Source organism: Opisthocomus hoazin, chromosome 2 (assembly GCF_030867145.1).
Source record: "Opisthocomus hoazin isolate bOpiHoa1 chromosome 2, bOpiHoa1.hap1, whole genome shotgun sequence".
Taxonomy (NCBI): domain Eukaryota; kingdom Metazoa; phylum Chordata; class Aves; order Opisthocomiformes; family Opisthocomidae; genus Opisthocomus; species Opisthocomus hoazin.
The window spans coordinates 57660629-57686886 of NC_134415.1; the positions used below are offsets into that span (position 1 = coordinate 57660629).

General features: G+C 42.1%; 1 protein-coding gene across 1 annotated transcript in view; it reads left to right on the plus strand.

Annotated features, from left to right (window-relative positions):
* UST (uronyl 2-sulfotransferase) overlaps positions 1–26258 on the plus strand; it is a 162630-nt gene that overhangs the window by 63670 nt on the left and 72702 nt on the right. The window contains exons 2-4 of the mRNA XM_075413760.1: positions 1286–1329; positions 16203–16358; positions 23531–23610. Of these exons, the coding sequence (XP_075269875.1) occupies positions 1286–1329; positions 16203–16358; positions 23531–23610 (280 nt within the window). The remainder of the gene's footprint in view (positions 1–1285; positions 1330–16202; positions 16359–23530; positions 23611–26258) is intronic.

A 26258-nucleotide genomic window follows, 5' to 3' on the forward strand; every position in this document is an offset into this window, starting at 1 on the left:
ACTTCATAACCTATGCTAGAAAAGCATAGAAAAAACAGAAAGAAAAATACTTCTGCGAAGTAATCCTGACTTGTTATTGTACATGGAAATTCATCACAGTCACTCATGCAAACTTCTCCTTCCAGCCTACTGGATCCAGAAATCTGTTTTTTCTGGCACTCCGAAAACCAATGTGACAGTGTCCTCTTGGCCAAATGGACAAGAGCAGAGCTCTTTGGTGCCAAATTGAAGTTTTACACCCAGTAGCCTGTGTTGCCCCAGAGGCAGTATCTGCTGCCCGCTCAGCACCCCAGGAACGGAGGTGCTCACGAGTGGGACATGCGTTCTACAGTCCTCCATGGGATATTTGGATATCTAGTAGGCACTTGTGAAAATGATTCCCGCACTCCATACGGACATAAGGTTAGAGCAGAGGCGTTTTTGCTGCCCTTGGTACTAGGATGACTGGGAGGAGAGGTGTGTGTGGCGCAAGGGGAACTTTCAGACTTGCTGCGAGGTTTCATCTTCTGCTGGGATGTGTTGGGAAAGCTCCGTATAAATGCTTTTGGAGAAAGGCTCTGGAAGGACGGTTGCAGGGGAGACAGCCTATGGGTGCGTGTGTGGGAGGGTGGATTTTATGTATTGGTGTGTTTGTATGTAATGGGTAAAAAGTCTGAAGTTGCCTTTTTTATTTTAGCTAACTAAGGAGGGAGCACTTAAAAAATTTTAAAAGCTTTTTCTTTCCTGAAGCTTTTCATCTGAATTGAAAGAGCATCTTGAAAAGGCAGGTGTAATTACATCAGAATACAACTCTCATTCAGTTGATACTGTTTGGGAACAAAAATTTACCTTGGAGGTTGGGGAGAATCCATGCTAGAAGAGAGATAAGTGAATGCTTGTCAACTCCAGATCAAAATCTGATTAAGGCCTTTGGTACTTTATTATTTAAGAAATCTTTGTGAGGTTAACTGTGCTCACTTGCTTAAGATGTACAAGGATGCAGCGGACAGTTTTTGTCATGCAAATAATTGAATGCTGTGATTATTTAATTAAAGCTGCCTTGGCCCATTTAGTTTTATGCTAAAAAGACAATGTGCGTCTAATCTTTTATCACAAATACAGCCAAAATAAATTAGTCTTGTTTTTCTCTTGTTAATCAAAAGCTAAAGTAGAGGATAGTTATTTTCCTTGAATTATTTGACACCACAGAACCAGTGGGATAGAGATACACTGGTTCCATGAATTGGCAAGTTTTGAAGTTGCATTGGATGACTTTTGTTTATCTCCATCCGTCTTCTTTTTGTAGGAAATTCCACTTATTTGGATGACCACGGACCACCCCCTCAAAAGGTGAGCTGCTCCTATTTTGCATTTGCTTTCTTCTTGCTTGTTTTGCTTTTGCTTTTTAATTACATATACTTGTGTGCAAAGCAACTCTACTGAGTTTACGGCAACAGCACATGGCCTCTCCAACTTCTTCCCCACTCCCCCCACCCCACCCCACCCCGGTGATTAAGTAATTTCTAAGTAACTGGCGTTAAATCTCTGTGTGATTAATGAAATATTTGTCATTGAGTCGAGGGGAGGTGGGATTTTAGTGCTGTTTCGTCTGTCTGCGCATTCGTGCAAAAACGCACAAAACTTGTCTGTTTTGGACAAGCGATCTTTAATGGTTTTGGAAATTTCAATGATTGTTGCAATCATTGTTTTTCTTGTGAAGTATTTGGTTGCAAATGGAAACAGTCAGCTCCTGGTGAACTACTTTGTTTCGATTCTCACGGGGAGTACTATCCATGCTACAGGTCAACAGAAGGAGGGTAATGGGGAAAGCGGGTTGATTTAGCTTGGTTATCGGTGAACGCCAGCTACAATAATCTGGGTTTCTTCACCTTTCTGCCGCAAACTCTGTGCACATCAGATGTGTAACTTTTGGCTGACAACTTGAAAATTTGTTACATTCTTAAAGTTCAGAAAGCTCAATTAAAGAGGAATTATGTACATCTGATTTTTTTCCTCTCAACACAAATTAGTCACTTTTTCTGCATGCACAGTTACAAAAACAAGTTGGTGTAGACAGAAGTGACAAAATCAAGATGTTAAGATTATCATTATTAACTGATATGGGGGGAATCTAAGGCTAAACAAAGGCTTCACACGTAAGATTTAGTTAGTACCCTTTAGTGGTCGCGAAATGTATTCTCTTTGTTATTTGGGTACAACCTGCTCCTCTTGCCCAAAAATACAGCAGCTTGCATGGGGTAAAGCATTATGTTTGTCAGGTCTTTGCAGCGAACCCTCAGCTCAAAAGAGTAAAGCAATGCTGATTCCAGACCTGTATTTTCACGCTTGCATTAGCAGTCAGAAATGCCTAGCTGTGCCAGTATGGAAAAGGCTGTAATCTAGATAAGAAGTTTTAACCTTGAAAACTTTGTTCACATTTTAGTCTTTCAGGAATTTTGTGTTACTGATTAATGGAGCCGTGGATGGGAACTATGTTCCAGTGGACAGTAGCAGTTGGACAGATTTATCCAACCTGGATACTTTCCTGTTTACATTATGAAAACTTCTTTTGCCTATCTAAACATCTAATTTTGGGCTGCGTTCACACAGCTTCATCCAGCTGCATCTCAGCTGTCTGTAGAAAGGCCAGCTGATGAGGTACCTATGTGATTGATTGGTCAGTTGTGTATGTACTCTTTGATTAGCTACGTACAGTCAGTAAAGTTCTTGGGCTTCCTCTGTAATCATCCTCACTCCTGAAAGCTTGGTGAAGAGCTCACTGGAATAACAGGCTATAGCCTTGTACCTTACAGGTATTTTGCTTTTTGACGTACTTGCCTGTGTTTAGAAACATTGATAAAAGATGGATGCAAACATTTTGATCATCTCTTGGACAACATGGGGACAAGCCTGCTTGTTCTTGGGTGGGTTTTTCATTGGTTTGTTTTTCATTCTTCTAATCAAAACATGGGTGGGGATTGGAAAAAAGGGCAGAGAATTCCTTCTGTTTGCTTAGGGTCATGTTTTGCACAGAGATGCTCTCGCTTTGTAAATCTCACACATTGCAGTATTGGCTAAGTGCAATAATTTACCTTCCTACAGCTTCAGCTTTGAACTGTGAACTCCGCCTGTGTGAGTGAAACTGAATTCACTGTAATTGTCATTATCTTTCTGGTAGCCACTATTCGTATGACTAGATAACATTTAAACTGCTATGATGGTTAAGGTCAATGAATGATTTAATAGGACATGTAAAAAGTTGTCAGAAGAAATGAATTCTGAATCCAACATTTAAAATATTTCATTAAAAATAGTATTTTTGGTTGTGGTCTTCACAAAGCACAGATGACATGATGCACCTTTCTGTAGCAGCACGTGTAATGCACAGAGGAAAAAGCCCTGAATGTGTTTCTTTGAATCCTAACAGTCACTTACCCTGGGAAATTTTGCCCTGCTGCATTCAACAGTGGTCAGTACTACATGGCACTATTATGTGAAGCTCTCCAGCGTTTTCCTAATGCCCACTGTATTCATCAGAGGGAATTACAGCATGCTCTGAATGAAATGAAAATATGAGAGGGGGATTTGGTAGATTAAGGAAGTAAGTTTTAGCGTCACAAGAATTCTAATTTTATGTGTCTGCTTTAAAATGCTTTAAAACTAGAAATTGAGATAATAAACAACAATCCATTGCCCGTGGTTGAAATGACAGATAGCTAATATCGGCAGTATGTCGTTCGCTGTACAGGAAAGCCACCAGCAGTTGAGACGCACAGGACTGTAGCTGTTTTGTAGAGTACATTCCAGTGTTTTGTTGGCAATCCTATTAGTTTTGGCTTTTTGTCATGGCTAGGTGCCAAAACTTTGGGTTTTTTAAATACCGTGTGGGTTGTTTTCCCAGTGGAAAAACTGAAAATAGCACTTGTTCTCTGAGAAGAAGGAATAGCATCATCACATTTCAGGAGATCGGAGTACTGGCCTGTTTTTTCAAATAAAGGTGGCAGCAGCAATTTTCTCAGTGCAAGCAGAGAAGGAGAGCTTTGCTCGCTGCTGTACATGAACATTGCTGGCATGGTTTTTGTTCTCCCTTTAAGGCCAGTTGAGCCAACTTTTCAAGTCTTCCCCCAGTAAGGGTTTACTTGACTGTTAAAGTTTAGCAGTGGCTACCATTGCCGGTAGAATGAAGGTAATGTGTCTGGCATAGACCACTCTGCTTTGGTCCTTAGGCACCAGAGATTGACTAATCCTAGGTTTTCACAAGTTCGAAGACAGATCTCTGTGTGCTTCTCTGCAGATAGATGCAGTCTCCAGTAACCCTAGCACACCTCTGGTCTTGCTGATGTTAGTATGTGACACATAAAAAGGGGAAGATAGTAAAGCCAAACATAACCTCCTATTCCTAGTTCAGAGCTCTATCTCACTACCTCCTGGGTTTTTTTATTCACATCTGAAAATATCAACTCTAAGGTTTTTGCAAAGTCATCGTTTGTTTATCCTTTCTCTGTAAATTGAAGTCTAAGTGATAGCTATAGATGATGCCAGCCTGTTTTTAAAAAAATACCTGTGAAACTGATGTTGATCAATGACTGATGGTGTTCAGTGTTTATACTTCATGTCTGAGCATTTCTGCAAATGAAATGGGTGTATTTTGTTCCAGTATTTGGGCTAGCTATTTCCTTGGCAAAAGGTTCCGAGTTTTTTTTGCCTCCATCCAAGACAGTGAAGCTGACCTTTGAAGACAAATGATGCCATCTTCATCAAACCCGACCGTTGTTATTGTTTGAAAGCTTTTCCCCTGAGAACTTGGCAAGAGCGTCAGGATATGTCCCTCTTTTGGTGCAGCTGATGTATATGTGTAAAGGTACTGTGCACATACATGACAGATAAATTACATTGAAGTGGTCTATTCTCCTTTTCTTGACGGTTTTCCCATGGGATAACTGTCATGGACCCAATGTCTTTTGGCAGCTGTTTAGGTGTCAGCAAAGCCTTATGCTTAGCACACATGTGACAGTGCTTCAAAGCTTTACGTGAAAGCAAAAATGGATGTGGGTCAGGATGAGGTCAAAATGACAAGAAATAAAATGCATACACAAAAGATTTTATTGGTTTGAAGCTGAAAAGTGGATAAATACCCTTTTCACAATTCCTTCAGTTCTTATCTAGTACTTATGTGACAATTGTTCACGTTTTCCTTATGGATCAAGACTATGGGAGAAGATAGGAGAATCCTTGAGTGGCCTGAGGTATGTACTGTGCCCAGTCCTTGTCACCATCTGTTGTCAAGTGGATTTTTTTTATTTTATTTGACTTTAAATCGCAAAAATTGATGTCAGCCTTACCCCTATTACATTGAGGTTTTATGTTCAACAGCCTTCTTACTGCAGCTACAGGAGGCATTGCATTCCTTGCTGATCAAACTAAATGGCAAGAAGTAAATGCACAGGCAGTGGAAGCAGGGACAGGTATTCTGGGAAGAGTACAGGGGCGCTGCCTGGTTGTGTAGGGATGGCGTCAGGAAGGCCAAGGCACAGCTGAACTTGGCAAGGGATGCTAGGAATAGTAAGAAGGGCTTCTACAGGTATGTCAGCCAGAAAAGGAAGGTCAACAAAAGCATACCGCCCCTGATGAGCAAGACTGGCAAACTGGTAACAACGGATGAGGAGAAGGCAGAGGTATGCAACAGTTTTTTGCCTCAGTCTTCACTAGCAGTCTCTCTTCCCACACGTCTCAAGTGGATGGACCGCAAGACGGACTGGGGAAGCGAAGTCCCTCCCACTGTAAGAGAAGATCAGGTTCGTGACCACCTGAGGAACCTGAACATATGGGACCTGATGACATGCATCCCAGCGTCCTGAGGGAACTGGCTGATGTCATTGCCCAACCATGATAATTGAAAAGTCATGGCAGTCAGGCAAAGTCCCTGGTGACTGGAAGAAGGGAAACATCGCACCCTTTTTTAAAAAGGGGAGAAAGGAGGACCCTGGGAACTACTGACCTGTCAGCCTCACCTCTGTGCCTGGGAAGACCATGGAACAGATCCTCCTAGAAGCTCTGATAATGCACAGGGAGGTGATTCCAGACAGCCAGCATGGCTTCACTAAGGCAAGTCCTGCCTGACCAACCTACTGGCCTTCTATGATAGAGTAGCTACATCAGTGGACAAGGGAGGAGCTGCGGATGTCATCTATCTGGATTTCTGTAAGGCCTTTGATACAGTCCCCCACAATATCCTTCTCTCTAAATTGAAGAGATATGGATTTCATGGATGGACTGTTCGGTGGGGGAGGAATTGGTTGGATGGTCACATCCAGAGGATAGTGGTCAACGGATCAATGTCCGGATGCAGATGGGTAACAAGTGGTGTCCCTCAGGGGTCTGTATTGGGAGCCATACTGTTTAATATCTTCATCAGTGATGTAGTGGAATTGAGTGTGCCCTCAGCAGGTTTGCAGATGACATCAAGCTTAGTGGTGCAGTTGACATGTCTGAGGAATGGGATGCCATCCAGAGGGACCTGGACAAGCTGGAGAGGTGGGCCCGTGTGACCCTCATGAGGTTCAACAAGGCCAAGTGCAGGGTTCTGCACCTGGATTGGGGCAAGCCTCATTATTGGTACAGGCTGGGGGATGAAGGGATTGAGAGCAAGAAGGGCTTGGGAGCGTTGGTTGATGAGAAACTCAACATGACACAGTAATGTGCACTCACAGCCCAGAAAGCCAACCATATCCTGGGCTGCATCAAGAGAAGCTTGGCCAGCAGGGCGAGGGAGGTGATTCTGCCCCTCTACTGTGCTCTGGGGAGACCCGACCTGGAGTCTTGCATCCAGCTCTGGAGCCCTCAGCACAGGAAAGACATGGACCTGTTGGAGCAGGTCCAGAGGAGGGCCACACAAACAATCAGAGGGCTGGAGCACTTCTGCTATGAGAAAAGGCTGAGAGAGTTGGGGCTGTTCAGCCTGGAGAAGAGAAGGCTCCAGGGAGACCTTATTGCAACCTTCCAGTATTTAAAGGGGCTTATAACAAAGATGGGGACAAATATTTTAGCAGAAACTGAGAGGGTAAATTTAGACTAGATATAAGAAAGAAATGCTTTTCTATTGAGAGTGATGAGGCTCTGGAACAGGCTGCCCGGAGAAGCTGTGGCTGCCCCCTCCCTGGCAGTGTTCAAGCCCAGGTTGGATGGGTATTTGAGCAGCCTGGTCTAATGGAAGGTGTCCCTGCCCATGGCAGGGGGGTTGGAAGTAGATGATCTTTAAGGTCCCTTCCAACCCAAACCATTCTATGATCTCTTACAGATTACAGTTTTAAATTTCCAGCTCTTCAATACATTCCCCTCTTCTTCCCCTCCTTTCCATGGTAGGAAGATATTTGTAAACTAACATAGCATACGAGGAGGTCATATCCACTCAATCATGGCCACCTTTATTATATTTTTATTAGGAAGTGCTGGATTATAATACTGAAGTCCAATTACAGCTGGGTCTGGATGATGTAATCCTTCAGTGGAAAAATAAAAACCTGACGTGAATAGGGGTAGCATGACAGGGTATGTTTTGAAAGTGACAAGTTGATTTGGTTGATATTCCTAAGCCTTGTGACTCTGTAGAGTAGCACTCACGATTTTACCACAACTGTTACATTTCTTCGTGCTGTTCCTAAATCCTGAACTGTTACCATTAAACAGCTCTGAAAGAATCTCAGCTGACCTGAAAATAAATGGGGTTTTTTTAGCTAAGCTGTTTAAAGAAAAAAATCTTGAAAACCTGGAACTTGGGATGCTCTGCAGGCTTGCAAAGCTGAAAAAAAAAACCGAAATAGGAATTCTAGTATTATTTTGAAAACCTTGTGATTTTGAAGATAAGCTGGTAGGTCCTGGCAGTTTTCTACTCAGGCTTTACAAAAGTATAATGTGTTGTTAAGGAAACAGTAAATAGTAGTGAAGTACTCTAATAAGGGCCATGAGCTTGAATCAAAAATGAGATGGTGAACTCACCTATGGGTGGTCAACAGTAGAGTCAAAACATCAGGCAAAGAGGACAGGGCGTGTTAACTGGGCTGAAGGGGTCTGTGTGAGAGCAGTGGTATCGTGGTAATTCAGGTGAAGGAAGAGTTTGAACAAGCAGTGTAAGGACAGGACAGCGTGAATATGACCAAGTAATTCTCAGGACAACACCATGACACCCTGGCATCCTGGCGGAGCATGGAGGCCTTTGCTGCTGGCACCATTGTGGATTTTGAGTGGATGCAGGGAGAAGCTCCCTCCATTGAAATGGAAAGGAGTCCTGCCTTGGTCAGCAGGAATGAGGTTTGGTTTTCCTGAGCAAGCCAGATTAATCATTTCAGATTGCAGAAGGGTAAAATGGGAGCACTTGGTGCTGGGTCTCGTCCATTATTGCCTCTGACATGTGACATCTCCAACACCACAGGATCTACTTGTGATGCAGACGTGGACCGTGGTCAGTCATGGAAGGTATTCTGGGCCTTTGAGTAATTTTAGATGACACTGGGATTTCTACTGTGTTCTGGCACTGCTGGAAGAATTGGCCAGCAGCACGTTGTCTTTCCTATAGATAGCTTCTTGGTGTTGCTCCTTCCAGGTGGTGACACATTGTCATGAACTAGATCTGAATCTGTTACCTGCAGAAGCTGTGATTGAAATTCAGTCCCTTCGAGTTCCTCTGAGCGTGCAGAGTGAGAGCACCTTGGAGCCAGCTCATCGGTAACTAGCATGTGGGTTACTGTCCAGCAGAACTGGCCTGTTTTACAAATTAAAATCCAGTTACGGCTATAAACAACCTTTATTTCATACTGCAATTGACTTATAAAGTGCCTGTGCAAGTGCACTGGAAAAGACAAGCATGCTGGAGACATTAAAATAAAAAGTGAAACTACTGAAGGGGGCCTAAAGTAAAGGCTGGGAGGGCAAACTGGAACACAATATGACAGATCCTTGGCAGTGGTGAAATCAGGAGTTGTTGCACTAGCTGCAGCCTAATAGATAGTCAACCACAATAGGTACAAAAGGGTTAAACCTTAATGCAAAAAAAGAGAAGTGCATACAGAGGAATAAATAATTTAGTCTACTACTCACCACATTCAGATCCAATATTATTGGCTCTCGGGGTGAATTCGTGAATATCGTATTGGAAGAATAGAAGCTACTCTCAGGTAGTTAGGTTACTTAAGGGACACCAGTACTGTGACATATTATAAAATGTTTTAAAACCAGGCTTAGCTACTTAATATCTCTCATTTTGTAAGTATCCAATATAAACATGTGGGTTGGATATGGTAGGATTTACTGCTTAAACAGAGAATAACTGTGCCAGTGTGCTCAGAGCACATCACAGAGTGTACAAAACCCTGAGCTCAGGAGGAGAAAAAGCAGTTTTAAACTTTACAGTTCCAAGATATACGTACGTATACTGTGAAGCTCCTCTGGAGTTAACATCTGGCTTGCACAAATTCTGCAGATTAAGGGTTTTTTGATATTGCATGGAAAACCTTCCAGTGGAAAACTGAGCAATTAAAGTGACACCAAAATTCTTAACCTACCTGAATTCATGCTAGTGCCCTCAACGACTACCAGTGTCAGAGGACCATGTCCTTACATCACTGATCTCCTCTATCTTGTTATGAGATAGGTGCATACCAGTAAGACGAGTTCCACAATGTGATGAACTTTAGAAGTAAGAGATGAAAATACTGCTTTTCACAAGAAAACTAATTAGGGTCTTCCTGTTCTTTTTCTGTTGTAATCTGTGTACACTTGTGTAGGATAAAGAAGAAAAAAAGAGAGATGGCTTTATGTTCTGCACCCTTCTCTATGCACTAATGACAGTCCTGTAAACTTTCATTCTTCAAAATGCCATCACAAGACGTATTAAAAAGGGATGTCTGCAGGATATGAAGGGTATCTGTTCAGTTCTCTTTGGCACTAGGGTGACAAGATACAGCGCTGCATATAATTTTGGTCCCAGAGGAGGTGAACAAGTTGCAAACTGCAGAGGAAAGTAAGAAGAATGAAGAGGAGGTTGCAAAGCATGCTATTAAGAAAGCGCAAACAGAAAAGATTTGGTTAATCTGGCAGGTGTTAATTGTACCCCCTCCCCAAACAATTATCTGTTTGGTAGGGTGATTCCCTCTCACCTGCTCCATCCCTGAGAGGAGCTGGAGCTGCTGTCGCTTGGGTACCATGGGTGTTGCTGAATTACTAGAGTCAGGAGTCCTCCTCACACCTCCAGAGGCTGCCGTAGGTCAGTGGCCACCTGGAGCTGTCTGCTCTTTACCCACCTGTTTGACTCTTTGTATGCACGTGCTGGATTTGAGCGTTGCTGTAACTTCACATACGTGAAATAAACCTGGCTCTGCACTCTCTTTGGCGGGGAATCTTGTGCATCAGATTGCAGAAGTAGAGGCTTTGCTCTGTTGTAACAGCAAGCTGCTGTTGTAGGAAGGTAAATCAGGTGTAAGGTGTAAAAAGAGTGGAACGAAATGTGTTGACAGGATGCAGCCAAAACTTTGGAAACTCGATCTGTGACCTTGTCTTTGGATTCTTCCCAGGTTGCTATTGATTTTATCATAGTTTCAATTTACTGTATGTATAGCTGTAGTATCTTGTAATAGGACCTGATCTGAGACTTAACAGGCAGACTTTACTGTGCTTTGGACTGAGCTCTTTTTAGGTTTCTAAGGATGCAGTACTGCTTCACAGAAAAATTATTGGAAGTTTTGATATTGGCTCTACAGATCTGGTTTGTGGGACACATCAGAAACCATTAGCTTTGGCAGACACTTCACAGTAATGCTTTTCTTTAGTCTTAAGAAGAATGAGGACTGTGTCTACAACCAGTCTCCTTTTGCTGCTTGTGCTCCATGCTTATGTTTTCAATTTATTTTGGTAGTTAGGGATGTTGAATCATTAGAGAACACATTTTAACTTACTCTTCCAAATATGTCAGCTGCCAAACAGATGCAATGCATTGTTTGGGACAGGGCGGGGGGAAGTCATCCTTTTTAAATTAAATTAGATGCTTAATGAAAATGCAGCAGAAGAATCTTCCATTTCTTTTTCAGTGCTCCACTGCAGCTATATGGATTTCAAACTCTGAAAACACACAAACTTCACCATTATCTTTCTTCTGGTTTCTAGTGTATTTTCAGCGACCCATAGAGAAGATCATGCTGTCTGGTCTGCTTTAGAGTTGGTTAATTCCAAAAGCTTGTCTCTGTCCAGTGTCACTACACTCTACGTGTGGATCTTGACATAACTGGAGTGTGTGGTTTAGCTGGAGGAGAAGGACACTAACTAGTCACTTATTTTGTTTTCTCTCTTTTTCCTCTTTCAGTCTTGTTTTCTCCTGACATACCTCTATGTTAGCAATTCTTTGTGGTAATTGCTTTAAAAGCAAGTAAGAATAAGTTGGTATTTGTTTGGAAAGAGATTTTGTGCAGCGGTTTCTGAAGTGAAGTTTGGAATATGTTGTATCTTAGTGGCCTTAAAGTTTATCTTTAAATAGGCCATGGCAAGCTTGTGACAAACATTAATTTAAAAAGGGGCATCTGGTGGATCTCAGAAGATGTCAAAGCTGGGGACTGAATTATCTGATCTGTCTTCATGCAACCCACAATGTGACAACAGGTATTCTCTGGAAATGGTAGAAGATGAGCTAAAAATGAAATGCATGGTGGGTAAGGAGATTCTGAAATTTGTTGGCATAGCAGGTTGTGTAAGAAATTCTTCAGGCAGCAGGCAAGGATATGCCTTCTGACATCCCATATGTAATCTTTGGGGGCACTGGAGGAAGAGGAGAGATCCTGGAGAGAAATGGGCTGCTGTCAGCACTTGGGTTTGCAGTGCCTAACGAACATCTTCCAGCACTCGTGACCCAAATGGGCCATTGCTTTGACCCAGTAAGCCATTTTTTAAATTCTTATAACTCTGTCTCAGTTGAACAGGGAAAAAAAATGGAGAGGTTGCACTGGGAAGATGCGATGCTGTATAGAGATGTGTGATGTCAGCAAATGTTTCCTTGCTTTCATGATCTTACCAGTTCTCTCTGTGTTGGTTGGTCTCATTCACCTGATAAACATGGAGCACTATCTGACCACAACTTAGCGTCTGCTCAGAAAGGACAAGCCAGTTCTGGCAGCTACTTCAGGCCCCGCTCATGAGATAACGGATTGCTTTCTGGGAACATGTATCTCTGACGTGAGTTATTTGTCTGGGCAAATTGTACCTGGGCTGAAAAATTTTGGCAAATGGGCAGAATGATACTGAATTTGGCTCAGGAAAAGTGGAATGATTTAGGCCTTCAGGCGGATCCCCAAATTGTTGACACTGCAAGTAATTATCCAGCCTGATTTTTTTTGTTTTGTTTTTAAATGGTGCAAAGGTTTACCTGGAGACAAAGCCACCACTGCAGATGGAAGCTTAGGCTGAGCAATGGCTCCCCTCCTGAGACTGCCAGACCTACCCTGCACAGCTGCTTGACAGTCATCATCCGTAACGCAAATTTGTTTTGGGTTAAACTTGATTTTTCTTCTCCATTTCATTTGCAATGGTTCTTGACATCTTCTTTAACTATGGAACAAAAGCAAAAAAACTCAGTTTGAACCGACAAGTTAATTGTTATATAACTTTCCAAACCCTTGGAGACAGCTGTTGTAATTACACTGTGGGTTTTACTTTTTTATAGCTGTAAGTACTAATTCATATAACTCCACAGTGAATTACATGTTTGAATTGTTTATATTACCTCTGGGCTTTGATGCAGTGCTCAGTAAAGTCACTCTGTAATTATTTTGAACTTGTGTGTATCGTTACATGAATATCATGTTGCCAGAGCATCACCTCAGCAGTTAGTCAGTCTACATGATACATATTCTTATTGTCAAATGAAATGTAATCCAGTTAGTGTTTTGTAAGCCTCAAACTGCTGTTTTCCATCTCGTTTCTGCTAATATAATAGGAGACTTCTTTTTACGTGCCTACTCTGCCACCATCTCTTACATGGTCTGAGTCTTGCTGTTATGTGTATTTTGAGGGGAATAAGAAAAGTTCCTCTCTGAAAAAGTTTTCAATTTCTTGCATTTCTAGATCTGCCTGATACAAATTCAGGTTTCTGGAAGAAGCATTTCTTTTTCTAAGAAATTACTTAGTCACTGCGTGAGATCCAGAGAGCAGATTTGTGACATCCTAAGGCAATTGATCCCATCAAACAAATATGTCCTTATGTACCAGAAGCCTGCATGGCTTTGTGTCCTGGGCACACCCTCTGGTGCATTTAGGTGTGTAAGTGAAATGGTGATGTGAACAGACAAAACAGGAGCAAAGCTTCCACAGTGCATCCCTAAAGCTAGCCACGTTCAGCAGTGCTGCAAATGAAGCTTTGATTACTTTTAATGACTTCGTTCTTCTGAAGTGAGCTTTGAGCTGCAGCGTTTATCTTGCATCTTGTCCGATTTTATCGAAGTGCATTCAGATATTTACTGAATCAAGGCATTGATATATTGGCCTCCTTTAAGCTAAACTCTGAAAATAAATGTCCTTTATTTCAGTTTTCTCTGTCTGCAGTGAGTATTTGCTTGTGGTTTCTTTTGGGGGGTTGCCATGGTTATCATCTGTGTGCAGAGTAGAATTGTGCTACGTAAGAAGGTGAGTTTCAGAAACAGAGGCGAGAACTGGCCGAACTTGGTAGCAACTGTCTTTTTTTTTAGCTGATAAAGTTGTTTACGCTTAGAATAGAGACTTTACAAAGGCCTGCTTTAATTTTATTTCATTTTTAGGGAGTGATATGAATAAGATTCATCCAAAGATACTGGCTAATCAAGTCAGGGATTTAATTAGAACTTGAATGTAACTTGGGCGCAGCAAAATTCCACTTGAATCAAGTACCAATGAAAAAAAAAAATTTACTCACTATATTGCAAAGTGCAACTCTGCTATGAAAATCAAAGCAGTTAATAACTGGGAAGCATTTTTAAACATCTCCATAGCCTTACAAACTCTCATCGTTTATCACATTTCCAGGATGCTAGACAAACACGCTGTATGTGCTCTTGCTCCTTCACTGGCACTTGTCAACGTCTACGTAGCGTTTCTCTTGAAGACTTTCACATACTTGCACAGCAAAGTATGCCAGAAGTGTAAGTCTGAGCAGAGGGAACCTCCCATTCTGCAAGTTACAGTGGTGGTGCGTGGATAGTGCTGCTGGCCTGTGGCAAATACTGGTGCTGGTTTTTGTTATGTGAAGAAATGAATCAAAAAGAGGACAATCCAGAATATGGCTCGTGTGTATGTTCTTATGCAAGAAAAACTTTCATGACGGTGTCCCTGGTGTTATAATCAACGTAGTAAAATGTGTTCAGATGCTAACCTTTCCGACATCATTACCACTCTTTTTTTTGAAAAGGTTAGCTACAGCTGTAGCACAGACGTGTTAAATTCTGCACCTTTGGAGTTCCCTAATCAGTGAGGTTGGGATTTTGCATTTCATAGGAAGCAAGGCTTCTGAAGGAAAGATTGATTAGGAATAAGGGGGCTAGGTTTCTCATAGAAAACTCTATGGAAATATTACAGCATAGTAAGACGTAGTGTGTTATGTGGGTTTTGTATGAGCCTTGGGAGGCCCATGTTTACTTGTTGAGTCGGCAGGTGTTATGTCCTGGAACTTGGAAGGCTTAATGGAGGCCATGATCACCAAATACCTACCCCTTCCCGAGGTAATTTGGAGAATGACGGCTTCCATGTTTATGTTGCAGTGAAGGATATCCGAAACATTGCAGCCAGTGACAATAGTAATGTTCTAGCAAAGTGCCAGTATGTTCCCATTATATATAAGGGAATCCAGATTTTTCCTTTTGCTTTTTTTTTATTCTAGCTTGCAGTCCTCTTTGAAAGTAATCTGAAGGGTTGCCTGAGGAATCATTTTGCTTCCCTTCCCTGATCTATTAGCTGTTCAGATACACGAGAAGTGCCAGAAGCCCTTATGCCTCATCTGACTGCTTTGATGTTAGAAATCCTTCTGCTGGGAGAATGTGATTGCATCAACAGCAGGAGTAGCTGTAGGTTGAGACACACAGCCACTTGGCACGTGAGCCCTTCCTTGCACTGAACACGTCACCTGGGTGCAGGCCCCATGTCGGGAAACATTTTGTGCCATCATCTAAACAGAAAAATGAGCTTTCCATAAGTGAGTGTCATATATGTACCACTGTGGATGAAACTCTGAGCTCCTGACTATGTTAGGCAGTTTAAAAGGCTTGAAAACAGATGCCTCTTGGCTTGTATTATCAGATGCTGCTGCTATATGCTATACACTAAATACTTGTCTAGTGCAGTAGTGTGACTTCAGAATGCCTTTTACTGAAAGAATAGCCATGGACATCATCCAGGAACAAAAAAAGGCTGCATCCAGTATACTTCAGGACAGTGAGTTACTGTTCGCTTGTTCTGGTTTCCCAGGGAGGAGAGCATGGTGCAAGAGTAAGCATGGGCTGGAGTGGCAGGCTGGATGTGGCTCTTCTGTTCTGAGGTTAGGGAACGTTACCTGAACGGATGCGATCAGACTGTGCCAGCTGGCCTCCAGGCACCTGTGGCCCCTGGCGTTGTTTGTTCCACAAGTACATACCTAGCCAGTGGCACGATTTGTTCTGCGAGTCGCTTTGGAAGATTCATGTTTATGTTTGAAATTAAAACAGTTGATTAATTTTAGCTCTGTACAACTGGTAGTTGTTGGGGGTTTTTTCTTTTTAAGCTGAAGTTTTGCAATTCGAGCATTCCTCTTGCATTATGTCAACTTCACTTTGAGTTGCCAAACTGTAGTGCAAATTCTCTCCTCTTCATTCTTTATATGGGAGGCAGTCAACTAAAGCTGACTATTTGCAATGAGGTTACAAGCAACAAACTTAAGCCCATCATCATCTTCATTAGAAGACATCAGCAGAGGCTTAGCGTTTCTGGAGTAGCTACCAATCTGCACTGTTACTTTAAACTGGATCGTGAGGGGGAAATCTCAGTTTGACACCTCCAAGATGTGATTTTCTGTTCCAAAGAGTTTCTACCTTGCTGGTGCAAGTGAATGCTTCTGACCTGGACAGGATCTGAGAAATTCTCATGTACGTATCTGTTGCTTTATGGTCAAAACATGCTGTGATTCAGAGGTACACAGAAACAAAAATACCAATACACTGATTCCATTTTTTTCAATCTTTATGTAGGTACTTCCTTTTCCCAGCCAGGTGGTCTACAACAGAGTTGGAAAGTGTGGGAGTCGAACTGTGGTTTTGCTTTTGAGAATTTTATCAGAGAAACATGGATTCAACCTGGTTACATCTGACATCCATAACAAAACAAGACTGACCAAAAATGAACAGGTAAGTTACCCCTGCTCATCTTAAATCCTGTTTTTTTATTGTTTGTGAAACTGAGAAACAAAGGCATATGCTAGCAGAAATAGTATTGAAAAGGTGTACTGCGACTTTGACCTGAGGAATCGGCCAGAATTCACCATCCTCTAAGTGGCTTTAGTTAACACAAGAAATGGATAATAGAGCCAAGAGCAACACGATATTGAAGCTAACCAGAAAAACTAACCTTCAGTGAGCCAGCTCTTGAATTTAGTCAGCACAGCAGTTAGTCCAGCAGTGGGGCGAGAAGGGTTAGTAGAAGTGAAGTTAGATGCTAACAGCTTCTGGGACCTGTATTAATGGGTCTGCAGGGAGTGGCCATTTAGCATCTTAAGCGGGCCAGCTCATTCAGACCTAGCTTGAGTCTCTTGAAGCAGAGCAGGAGTAAATAATAGCCAGCTGGGGGCTTTTTTTGCTTACTTTCTTAATTCACTTGAAGTAATCATTTCCTTCAAAAAGTTGTTTCCCAGGGCCATGCTAACCCGTGTTGCTATAATCTGACGTGTACTTGACCCTATCTCAGCCTCTTGCTCATCTGCCTTTTTCATGTTACCGCACAACCCTCACTAAGGCACGTGAAAATACCACATGAAACCTCCTTACCCAGACACCCAGTTTCATGTTCCCTCAAAGCTGTAGAGGGCATTATTTTTGCAGCATTGATTCCGCACAAGATCCAGTTGTTTAATTCTCTTGTATTTAGGGTAACTGTGTGCCCTCTGTGAGTATTGCTTCCATCAGTTAGGTATTGATGCAGGTAATACAAGAAACCTCAGACTCCAGAGTGCGTGGATGTCGTCAGATGCCGTGCGCACGACTGTCGCACACACTGCCTGCAGCTGCTATTTTGATCTACTGATTAGGTAAATGCCGCAATAACGGCCTGCGTCACTCCTAGCAATAGCAGCCAGCAAACCACAAAAGGATGTGTGCGATGATCAAAATACAGACGTGGGCCTGCCAGTGGCATCGTACTGTGATTGGGGGTGTTTTATTTGTAGCCTGTTTATGAGCAGAAGTTTTGTTATTTTGGATACAGTGGGTCATTCCAAATGGAAATTTGGGAGCAGATACTGCTCCTGCAGGTCCGACCTTCCTCCCTCCCAAGGTGGCCGTCGGGGTCCCGCCAGCAGCTGGCTCGCCTGACCCCACACAGGGCTGGAGGTCGGTCCGTGGCGGGGACTGGCTGGCCAGGGCTGCCGCACCAGCCCGAAGGCTTCTGCGGGCGACTGGGCACGATGCCCCAGTGAAAGGCTGGGGGTGGCGGTCACTGTCCCCCCACTGTCCCTGCCTGCGGCCGAGGGAAGGGGCAGAGACCTGGGCTGCAGCTCCTGCAGCATCCCACCCTCTGTGCATCCCACCCACCAGCAGCACTGTGGAGCCTGTGGTCCCATCAGGTTGGGGTCAAACTGTCCTGTGCTACAAAGTCTGCCTGGTTAGTTTTTCTGCTTAACTTGAATATAGGGTAGGGGATTTCTATGGATATGACTGCTTTTGTGTTTGGGGCTCTTTAGGTTTTGTTTTGACTATGTCCTTCATTGAGTTTCGTTGCTGATTGGGAGATGCATCATAAAGCTTGAAAACCTTTCAGGTATTAATGATCACCAGTTTTCACCCTCATCAGCTACTTCGTTTCAGTTCTGTTATGCCTTTCGCTGGTAGATGGATTGTCCTTTATTATAAAAACGTGATACAAGATTGCATCTCAACAGTCTCCTGTGCTTTAGTCCGGCATGTGGAGATTCCAGAGAGGGCCAGGCTTATGTTTGATGCAACCGATACACTGACAGGGGATAAATGTCTTCATTACTCTTTGCACTCCAGAAGCTGTTAGGTTACTAGAGAGCAAATGTGCCAGAACACAGATGGTGTTGGACGTATTGCTGCAGAGCTGATGATTTGCTCTGTAGATTGCCCTACTATAACTTGACTGTCTTTATTTTATTTTATGGCTCATTTACATAGTTACAAGAGGTTCATAACTTAATGAGTACTTTTGCTGAAAAGTGCCGTTGATTGCCAGGAAACGCGCCTGAAGACAGTAACTGTTCTGTTGTTCAGAGTATTTTTAGTTGTCTCCTCATTTTTTATGAGCAGAATATGAAAAAAATAAATTATTTCTCCCACCTTTAATGTGGTGTATGCAAGAGGAATTTAAGAGAATGGATGGTCTCAGGCTCCAGGCGTTGGAACAAGAGAAAAGAGAGCTGGGCTGCTCTGTAGGCTCCCAGCATGAGCATGGGCTTCTTGCTCGAGATGATACATCTCTCTCCATTCTGTCATTTGTCTGTCCTGTGTTAGGTTGAAGCCCTAATCCAGCCAAGATTTTTCTGTAAATATTTAGCTTGTGCAGTCTTCTGTTGTTAAATAAAGTTAAGCATGTAGGTGTTCGTAATGACTGAAGAGATTGCACATAACTGGAATCCATATTCTTGTTGCCTTTTCCAGGCTCCTTCCTACAGACATATTTTCCCGAATTGTGTGTGCCTGCCAGCAGTTAGAAGTGCAGCCTTTGAACATCCATGGGCATAAAGGAATGAGTTCTGGAAACAGATTAGTTAATCTGTGCCTTACCATTTGCTGTAATATTTCCAAGTAAATTAAATACAGAAAATAATATGTAGTATTCATGTATACAAAGTCAATCTAATTGATATGGCTTTTCCTTCTACCACCCATGCTTATGGCTGTGCAACCAGCTTTTTATATAATTCCAGTTTAACACACTAAAAATCCATCACTAATTTTTCTTAAATGCTGCTAAAGACAGAAAATTGGTCATAGCAGCTTGGGGAGCTGAAGAAATTCTTGAAACCATTCCAAATTTTTGAGAGCTGAAAATGGAGCTCTAGTCTTATTCCTCTGAGTTGTGAGTTTTTTATGGAAATGAATACCGAGATGAAAGTAATATACCATATACCTGTGGATACTTGTGCCTCCTGGACCCTGCATGCCTTCAGTAGAGATTGAAAGGAGTAGAAGAAGGTACAGCACTCAGAAGAAGGACAGAGATGTTTTTGGTCCTGTTTGTATCAACGCTAGTGGAGACCAAAGTGTCATCTAGCTGACCTCACTTGGAAAATCCCAGTTGCCTCACCATTTTTGTACGTTTTGACCTCAAATTCTTCCAGTGAAATACAGCAGCTTTAAAAGAAGTGGTAACATTTTTGACTGTTATCTGGGTGTGATTATTATCTGATTATTTCTTTTTGTTCCCAGTAGAATTTACCTGTTAGAAATGTCGAACCAAACGGCACTGCTCCGGCCGTTTCCAGAAGAGAGAATTAAGGTGCCCTCCCTCACAAGCCCCGGTTGAGTTTCTGTGCAGGAGCAAGGCTGTGGCTGGAGCAAAGCCATCCTCCACGTCCCCTGCTTTCGGGGAGGGCCCCACCCGTATCACTTCACCGTGCCATCTGCTGGGTTGATATTTACAGTGCAGCGGCGACAGACTGAGCGTACGCGGAGGACGCTGAGCCGCTGAGGTTCGGTTTCTGCAGTATGGCCAACCGAGCTCCTGCAGCAGTGGTGTAGGACAGTAGACTTAGGAAAAACCTTTTGCCTAGCAGTGTTGCTTCTTGGTGTTCTTGCTCAGGTGGGCTTTAAGATTTAAAAATAGCTTGTGATTTACAGGATTGCTTCTGTTTGCGGATCTGGCCTTGTTTAAAGGTCCTGTTTAAAAGTCAGCGCAGAAAACGAGTTTTGGAGAAAAATGTAGAATACAAGCTTAATCAAGGAGTCATAGTGGTAGGAAGATGTTATGCTAGTAAATCAGCGTTTAGGCTAAAGACAGATACTTACAATTCAGTGGTGTTGGGAGGGAGGTGGAATTGGTTTGGGTTTTTTACAGCCATGTAGTTTATCTTTAAATCCCAGATATTTCTGTCAATGGCAGGGCGATGTGGTGGGCTCCGCTGGTGGATGCGAGCATGTGGGTGCAGGGTGCCACCACCTGCCTTCCCCCACGTGCTCTCGTGTCCTGGCATTTCCCTCTCCCTGGATCCTCGTTTAGTAGCATTAACTCTCTGGTGCAATTTAGTTAATTTCGAAAGCAAATTACTGTCTTTTTCAGCACTGTCTCAGTGATACAGCTAAAAGTTAACTCCCGCAGGAGAGCTTGGGGGAGCAGCAAGAAAGAGGAATAGCTCTTTACAGGCCCTTATTGTAGTGGGCACATGCTCCTTTCAGTCTTCCTCCAGATACTTCTATAGCTTCTCCCACCGAACGTGGATGTGTTCTGGTTGATCTCTCCACCGATGGTGTTTGCCAGGGTAGTTTAGCTTCTGCTGCTTGTGCCTTTTCATCTCTTTTCAAACTTAGGTTGGTTTAAGACCATCTCCTAGATGATCTGTGCTTGTATGTATATATCTCTCTCCTGCATCACCCATTCCATTCAAAGGTACTTGCTTTCCTCAGCTCTCGTCCTCTGCTCACTCTTCCTCTCTCTGGGTCCTCTACATTAATCATTTTATAAAAAATACCCAACAAACCCCACTAGACACCTTATTCTTCTAAGAGATGTTCGAAGAGGATATTATTATTATTGCTGATGTTGTTGTTGTTATTACTTAACAGAATCTTAAAAGGAAGGCTGATCACTAAGTATTCGTGAGCAATACATTTGGCTTGTTAGACAGAAATCAGTTCAGCACAGGGGGATCAGAGAGAGAGAGGCCCTTGGGAAATATGGCCACAACGTGCACGTGGCTGTGAGCCATTACGGTTATTTGTTTTTCCCTCCTGACATCTGTGTATTGTTTCTGTTGAGCCTTACTTACCCTTTTGGCAGGGTTTTTAAAAGAATGTTTCTGCTTGTTTGTTCCTATGCACATTGTAGTTTTATCCACATCTGCTTACAAGTCCAGTTGTTCATCGAGTGTCTAGATATGAAGGTACTTTAAGTCAAAACAAAATTCTGTGTCTGCTTTGGAGTAAGCTGTTGTCATAGCTCAAGAGATTGAGTTTGGTAGCAAGAGATTAAAAAAAAGGCAGGAGCCAGATGCTGTCGTGCTCTGTGTGCAGCTTTCCAGTCTCCCTTGCTCCTGAGGCCGGAGTGCCTGCGTGGTGCAGCCTGCCTGGCACTGGCAGCAGGCGAAGTGCAGTGGGAAATGTGATGGCGGCGTGACGGGACTCTGCCGAGCGCTGCCAGATTGGTGCGGGCCTCAGGGCGAACTGAGGGTCAAGGGAGGCTTGCATGGTACTTTGCAGCACTCATGTATACCCACACGCACACGTTTATCTAAGGGTATTATATGAAAGCTGCCTGTCTTTTTAAACTCAGTGGGATTACTGTGTATATTGATAGTATCTTTACATCTCCATATTTGTATTTTAATGATGTTTTTTTCTTTATTCCAAGATGGAATTACAGTGGTGACCATAGTGGCATGAATAGAGATTTTATCCCATATCAGTGACTTCCTTTTGCCATCTTCCTTCGTTCCTTCATGCGGATAGAGTAGCACAGATGAAATTCCAATATAACATAAAACTTCATACAGTTCTGAGAAGTCCACTTCTGCTGTAGCTTGTCTGGGTAAAAACCAAGAAAGAAGCCAACTGAGACATCTGATACCCAGCCTCTAGAGTCTTCCCTTATTTCCTTCTGCAAGTTTGGCAGAGCAAGCTGCCAGTCCTAAAGAAATGCCAGTCTATTGGGTTTGTTAGGAAAGGCTTAGTCTCTTCAGAGCATTAACAAACTCAGTTACTTCGTGCCAATTACTGCAGAGTTGCCTGGGCATTCTAATTCTGGTTTGGGCAACCTCTGCTCTTCAGGTTTATGACTTTCTTGCTCATAACATTTATATTGTACTGAAGGAGCTGTGTAAAGACCTGTTTGTACTTTGTCCAGAGTCCAGATATGACTGACTAAAGCAGGGGAGCTATTCCCTTCCTGCCCTTTTTTTTTTTTTTTTTTTTAATATCACATGTTGTCTTTCTGGTTTCTCTTTTTTGTTTTCTGCCATGCTCCTAAGGCTTTTAGTGCAGTAACTCATCACATGGAGTCAGTTTATCTTGGCCACGTAACAGGCTGGACCCCTCATTTTTCCTTACTTTGTCTATGTCAGCTGTAGCATTCAAGCTTTAAGAAATATAATTTTTTTTAATTAATGTCCCCTTTGTGGTGCTTAAATTTAGTATATGAATTGATATGACTCAAACCTTCTGGTTCACTTTCTCTTACTTCTTCTCCCCCCCCCCGCCTCCAGTTTGTGAATTTCTGTTACTTTCTGTATTACTTTCTAGTACCCACTTTGTACAAACTTGTCATTTCAGATGCATTTGTATTCAGTGTCCGTAATATGGCCTGCATTAGAGTGCAGAACAGAAAATCTGAAAATAAATCTTAGGAAATTAATAGTAAGGAAGCAAAATTAACCAGGATATTTCGAGATTCCAGCATGATGCTCCACTAGACGCTTCCAGTTTCCTCTAGATCATAGCTAGAGCTCAGCTTACACAACACAGATATTTGTATCCATGGTGTGCACTCTTCGGTATATGCTGTTTACATTATTCCATTTTAATGATCTGAAAACTTAAGTAATTTATTTTTTAAAAAAACTTGAAATGGTATGAATGTGCCTGAACTAGAACTTAGCACCATTCTTCTGAAAGTGCCCATTTGATTTGTACTCTTAATTTGCTATAATAGTAAAAGGAATGGCAAGTGCCGTTTTCTATATTTAAACAGGCAAATCATTCAGTATTTTGGCAACATTGGCAGTTTTTATTGTTATATAAAAATGGTCATTTCTGTTAGTTTCAGACATTTTACATTTTGGCATTCTGGGGAATAGAGCCAGTGTCTTCAGAGGGCAGCTGCCACTTGCAAAGCTCTAGTGCAGATTTAGGCAGGGTTTAGATTTTTTCTTTAGTTTATGCCTTTCCTTAAACTGATACCCAGTTTTGGAAGTATGTAAGCTCTGTGACAGCAGGATGGTGCCTGCAGTTTAACCTGGCTTAGACATGAAATAGTAGTCATGTTGTCTTGATGACCGTGTTTGGGAGGGATAGTGGGGAAGGGTTCCTGAGTAATTCAGACTTGAAAATGACATTGTCGTACATTGTTTGAGAACGATATTTGTCTCAAAATGTGCATTGATGTAACATGGAAAATCTGGTTTGTTAATTCTTTTTAGATGGAATTGATTAAAAACATAAGCACTGCTGAGCAGCCCTATTTATTCACTAGACATGTTCATTTCCTCAACTTCTCAAGGTAAGGCATTTTTTCAGTTAAAAATCTTTTTCATTGATTTCTATTAATTGTAATACATAGAACATTTTCCCACCTTTTTTACATATAAACAATACAATGTACTATTTTTTTCCTCCTTGCTGGCACTGGAAGTCATATTCAGGAGTTGGATTTTTTTTTCCTGTGCTGTCTTTACTACAGAATAGTTATATACAGTACGTTTGTGAAAAGCCAGGATGCTATTGCATGCCTTTGCCTCTGAGATGATCTTGGTTTATAACATTTCCAGCCAACATGCATGAGATGGTAACCTGGGTCTTTAAACTATGGACTTGTGTTTTAAAAGTGGCAGCACAGTGTTGTGAATATTTAGTCTCTGTATAGTCAGCTGCTAATACAAGACTGAAAACTCCACTGAATTCATTCGTTTTGTACCTGCAATGACTCTTCCAATTTAATTTTGTTCTGACAAAATAGTCCCCATTCCGCAGGATATGGAAGTATTTATAAACCATGCAAACAGATTATGGTCTGTATCATGGGAGCGCAGTCCCTGCTGGCAGCTACTTAAAAGTATGCAGGAAGCCCTTAGAGACGTTTGTAGCACGAAATGTGAAGAAAATTCAATTTGGATGAAACTTCTGAGGAATTTTTAGAAGGATGCGAACAAGTGATGCCAGTTAGCATTTAGCCAGGACACGGAGGTTAAAACTGACTGCAGATGGCTATTGCCCAGGCTGTAAATTTAATTTGGAAATTATATTCAGAAACCATGCCATCTATGCCACTAGGTTGGACTCCTTGCATTTAGATAAAAAGATTCTGTAGAAGTGTGAATTTTCTGCAGATGTTTGCAAGAGCTTGCCCAGCTTCCCATCATTTTCTTTATGTGATAATGTCAGTGCATGTCCTTTGAATGTATGGCTTCAGGCGTGGGTAAACGGTGTAGTAAGATGCAATAAAATTGGGGGCAGGGGGTGGTTTTGTTTTGGCTTTTTTAGAAAATAAAATAATTTGAGTAATTGGAAAATCACTTAATATGTAACTGAACTATGGGCATGACTTCATTATGTGAAAACAAGAATTGTTAAACAACATTCTGGTCTTCCGTGTTCTCTATTCTGATTCCATGAGAGTTCCATTTCTAATGTGTTATCTTTAAAGAATAAAACTCATTAGAATAGGATTTCACATCTTTGGTAAATGATCTCCTCTCTGCTAAAATGCAAAATCAAACAAGTAGTCACGCCTGAGGGTCAAAGGGATGTTTCTTGATTAAACTGATTTTCCAGAGATGGTAGGCGACATTAGATGCACGAGAAAAAGGTGAACATTGTTACTGCCTGCTCCTCCCAAGATCCCATTTTGTATACCTATGGTGCATCCTTGCCACATAGGTAACACGCTTCTTCTGTAGCGTATCCATGAGATGAAATCGCTCTATGTTTTTCTTCCAATACAAATTTGTGAAAACATACAAAAATTATAAAAGATGTATAAAAATATTTGCAGCTTCCTTTTTGGCCATTCCTTGCAAACTTGAAAAATGTATTTTTCATTTTATGGAGAGGACACTTGGTTTAACTAGTAGCCGTAGAGTAGTGAAAAGGCTGATGAGTCTTTTAAATGAGATATTATTGAAGGGCATCAACATTGCTTACTTTTGGTTTAGCATTTCCTAATGTTTTCTGATAAATTAAACATTTTTGAGAGTTACAGTCTTTAGTTTCAAAATTTATTGATGTTGTGACACCTAATAATGAAATAGTGTTGAATATTTTCTCTGTTCCTTAATTCTAGGGTGATTTTTTTAAAACTGAATTTCATTAGGAACTGGAGTGTCAGGTATTGATTTTGGAGAAATTTCAAGAATGTGATTTAAGTACACATTATAAATATTACAGTATTGTGAAAGCATTTTAGTTTTGCTTGAGTTTTTTGAAGCTATTCCTTTATAGACCATCTCTAGTGGATAGCTGAACTCAAATTGTCTATGGAATATGGTTCTTCCCATTTGCCCCAGCTTTTCTGCCAGCTCAACATAAAAGCCACACAGTCCCCCAGAAACTGAAAGAATGAGGGTCAAAGTATCAATGTGGTGTTTTCTGGCTGACAGCTGAAGAGTTCAAGACAGCAGCTCACCATGAGCAGTCACTGCAGTGGGTAGCGGGATGGATGCGCAGGGGTGGGTAGGAGACAACCGACTCCTGACTGCAGGTTTAGGGCGGCTTCAGATCGTGAAAGGCTCAAAGATCAGCCTGAAGAATCCTACTTTGGTGAAACCCTTTGCTCTTTCGCAGGGAAAGGGATGGAGCTTTCTACATGCCATTGTAGCAGAGCCGTTACTGGAAATCATTATTTTTTGCAGGGGCAGCCATCCTGGGCAGTAGTCCAGTGACCAAACTCGTTTCGCTTGTTTGGCATTTTATACTTTTGAAACCAAGCTTTTGTTTGCAGGAAGGGGTAAGGAACGCTTTATTCTCCTTCCTCCTGCATGCATCAAGCTGGCAGACAGGTGGGAGATAGGAGGCATATTATCTTTGCTACTCTTTTGGTAAGCTCAAAGGTCACTGTTGGGACAAAAGGAGTCTCTGGCACTCACCTTGCGTTTCTGTGCTTGAGTGCTTTCCAGACCTGTAGGGATTGCGTTAAGCCCTTTAGAGCATATC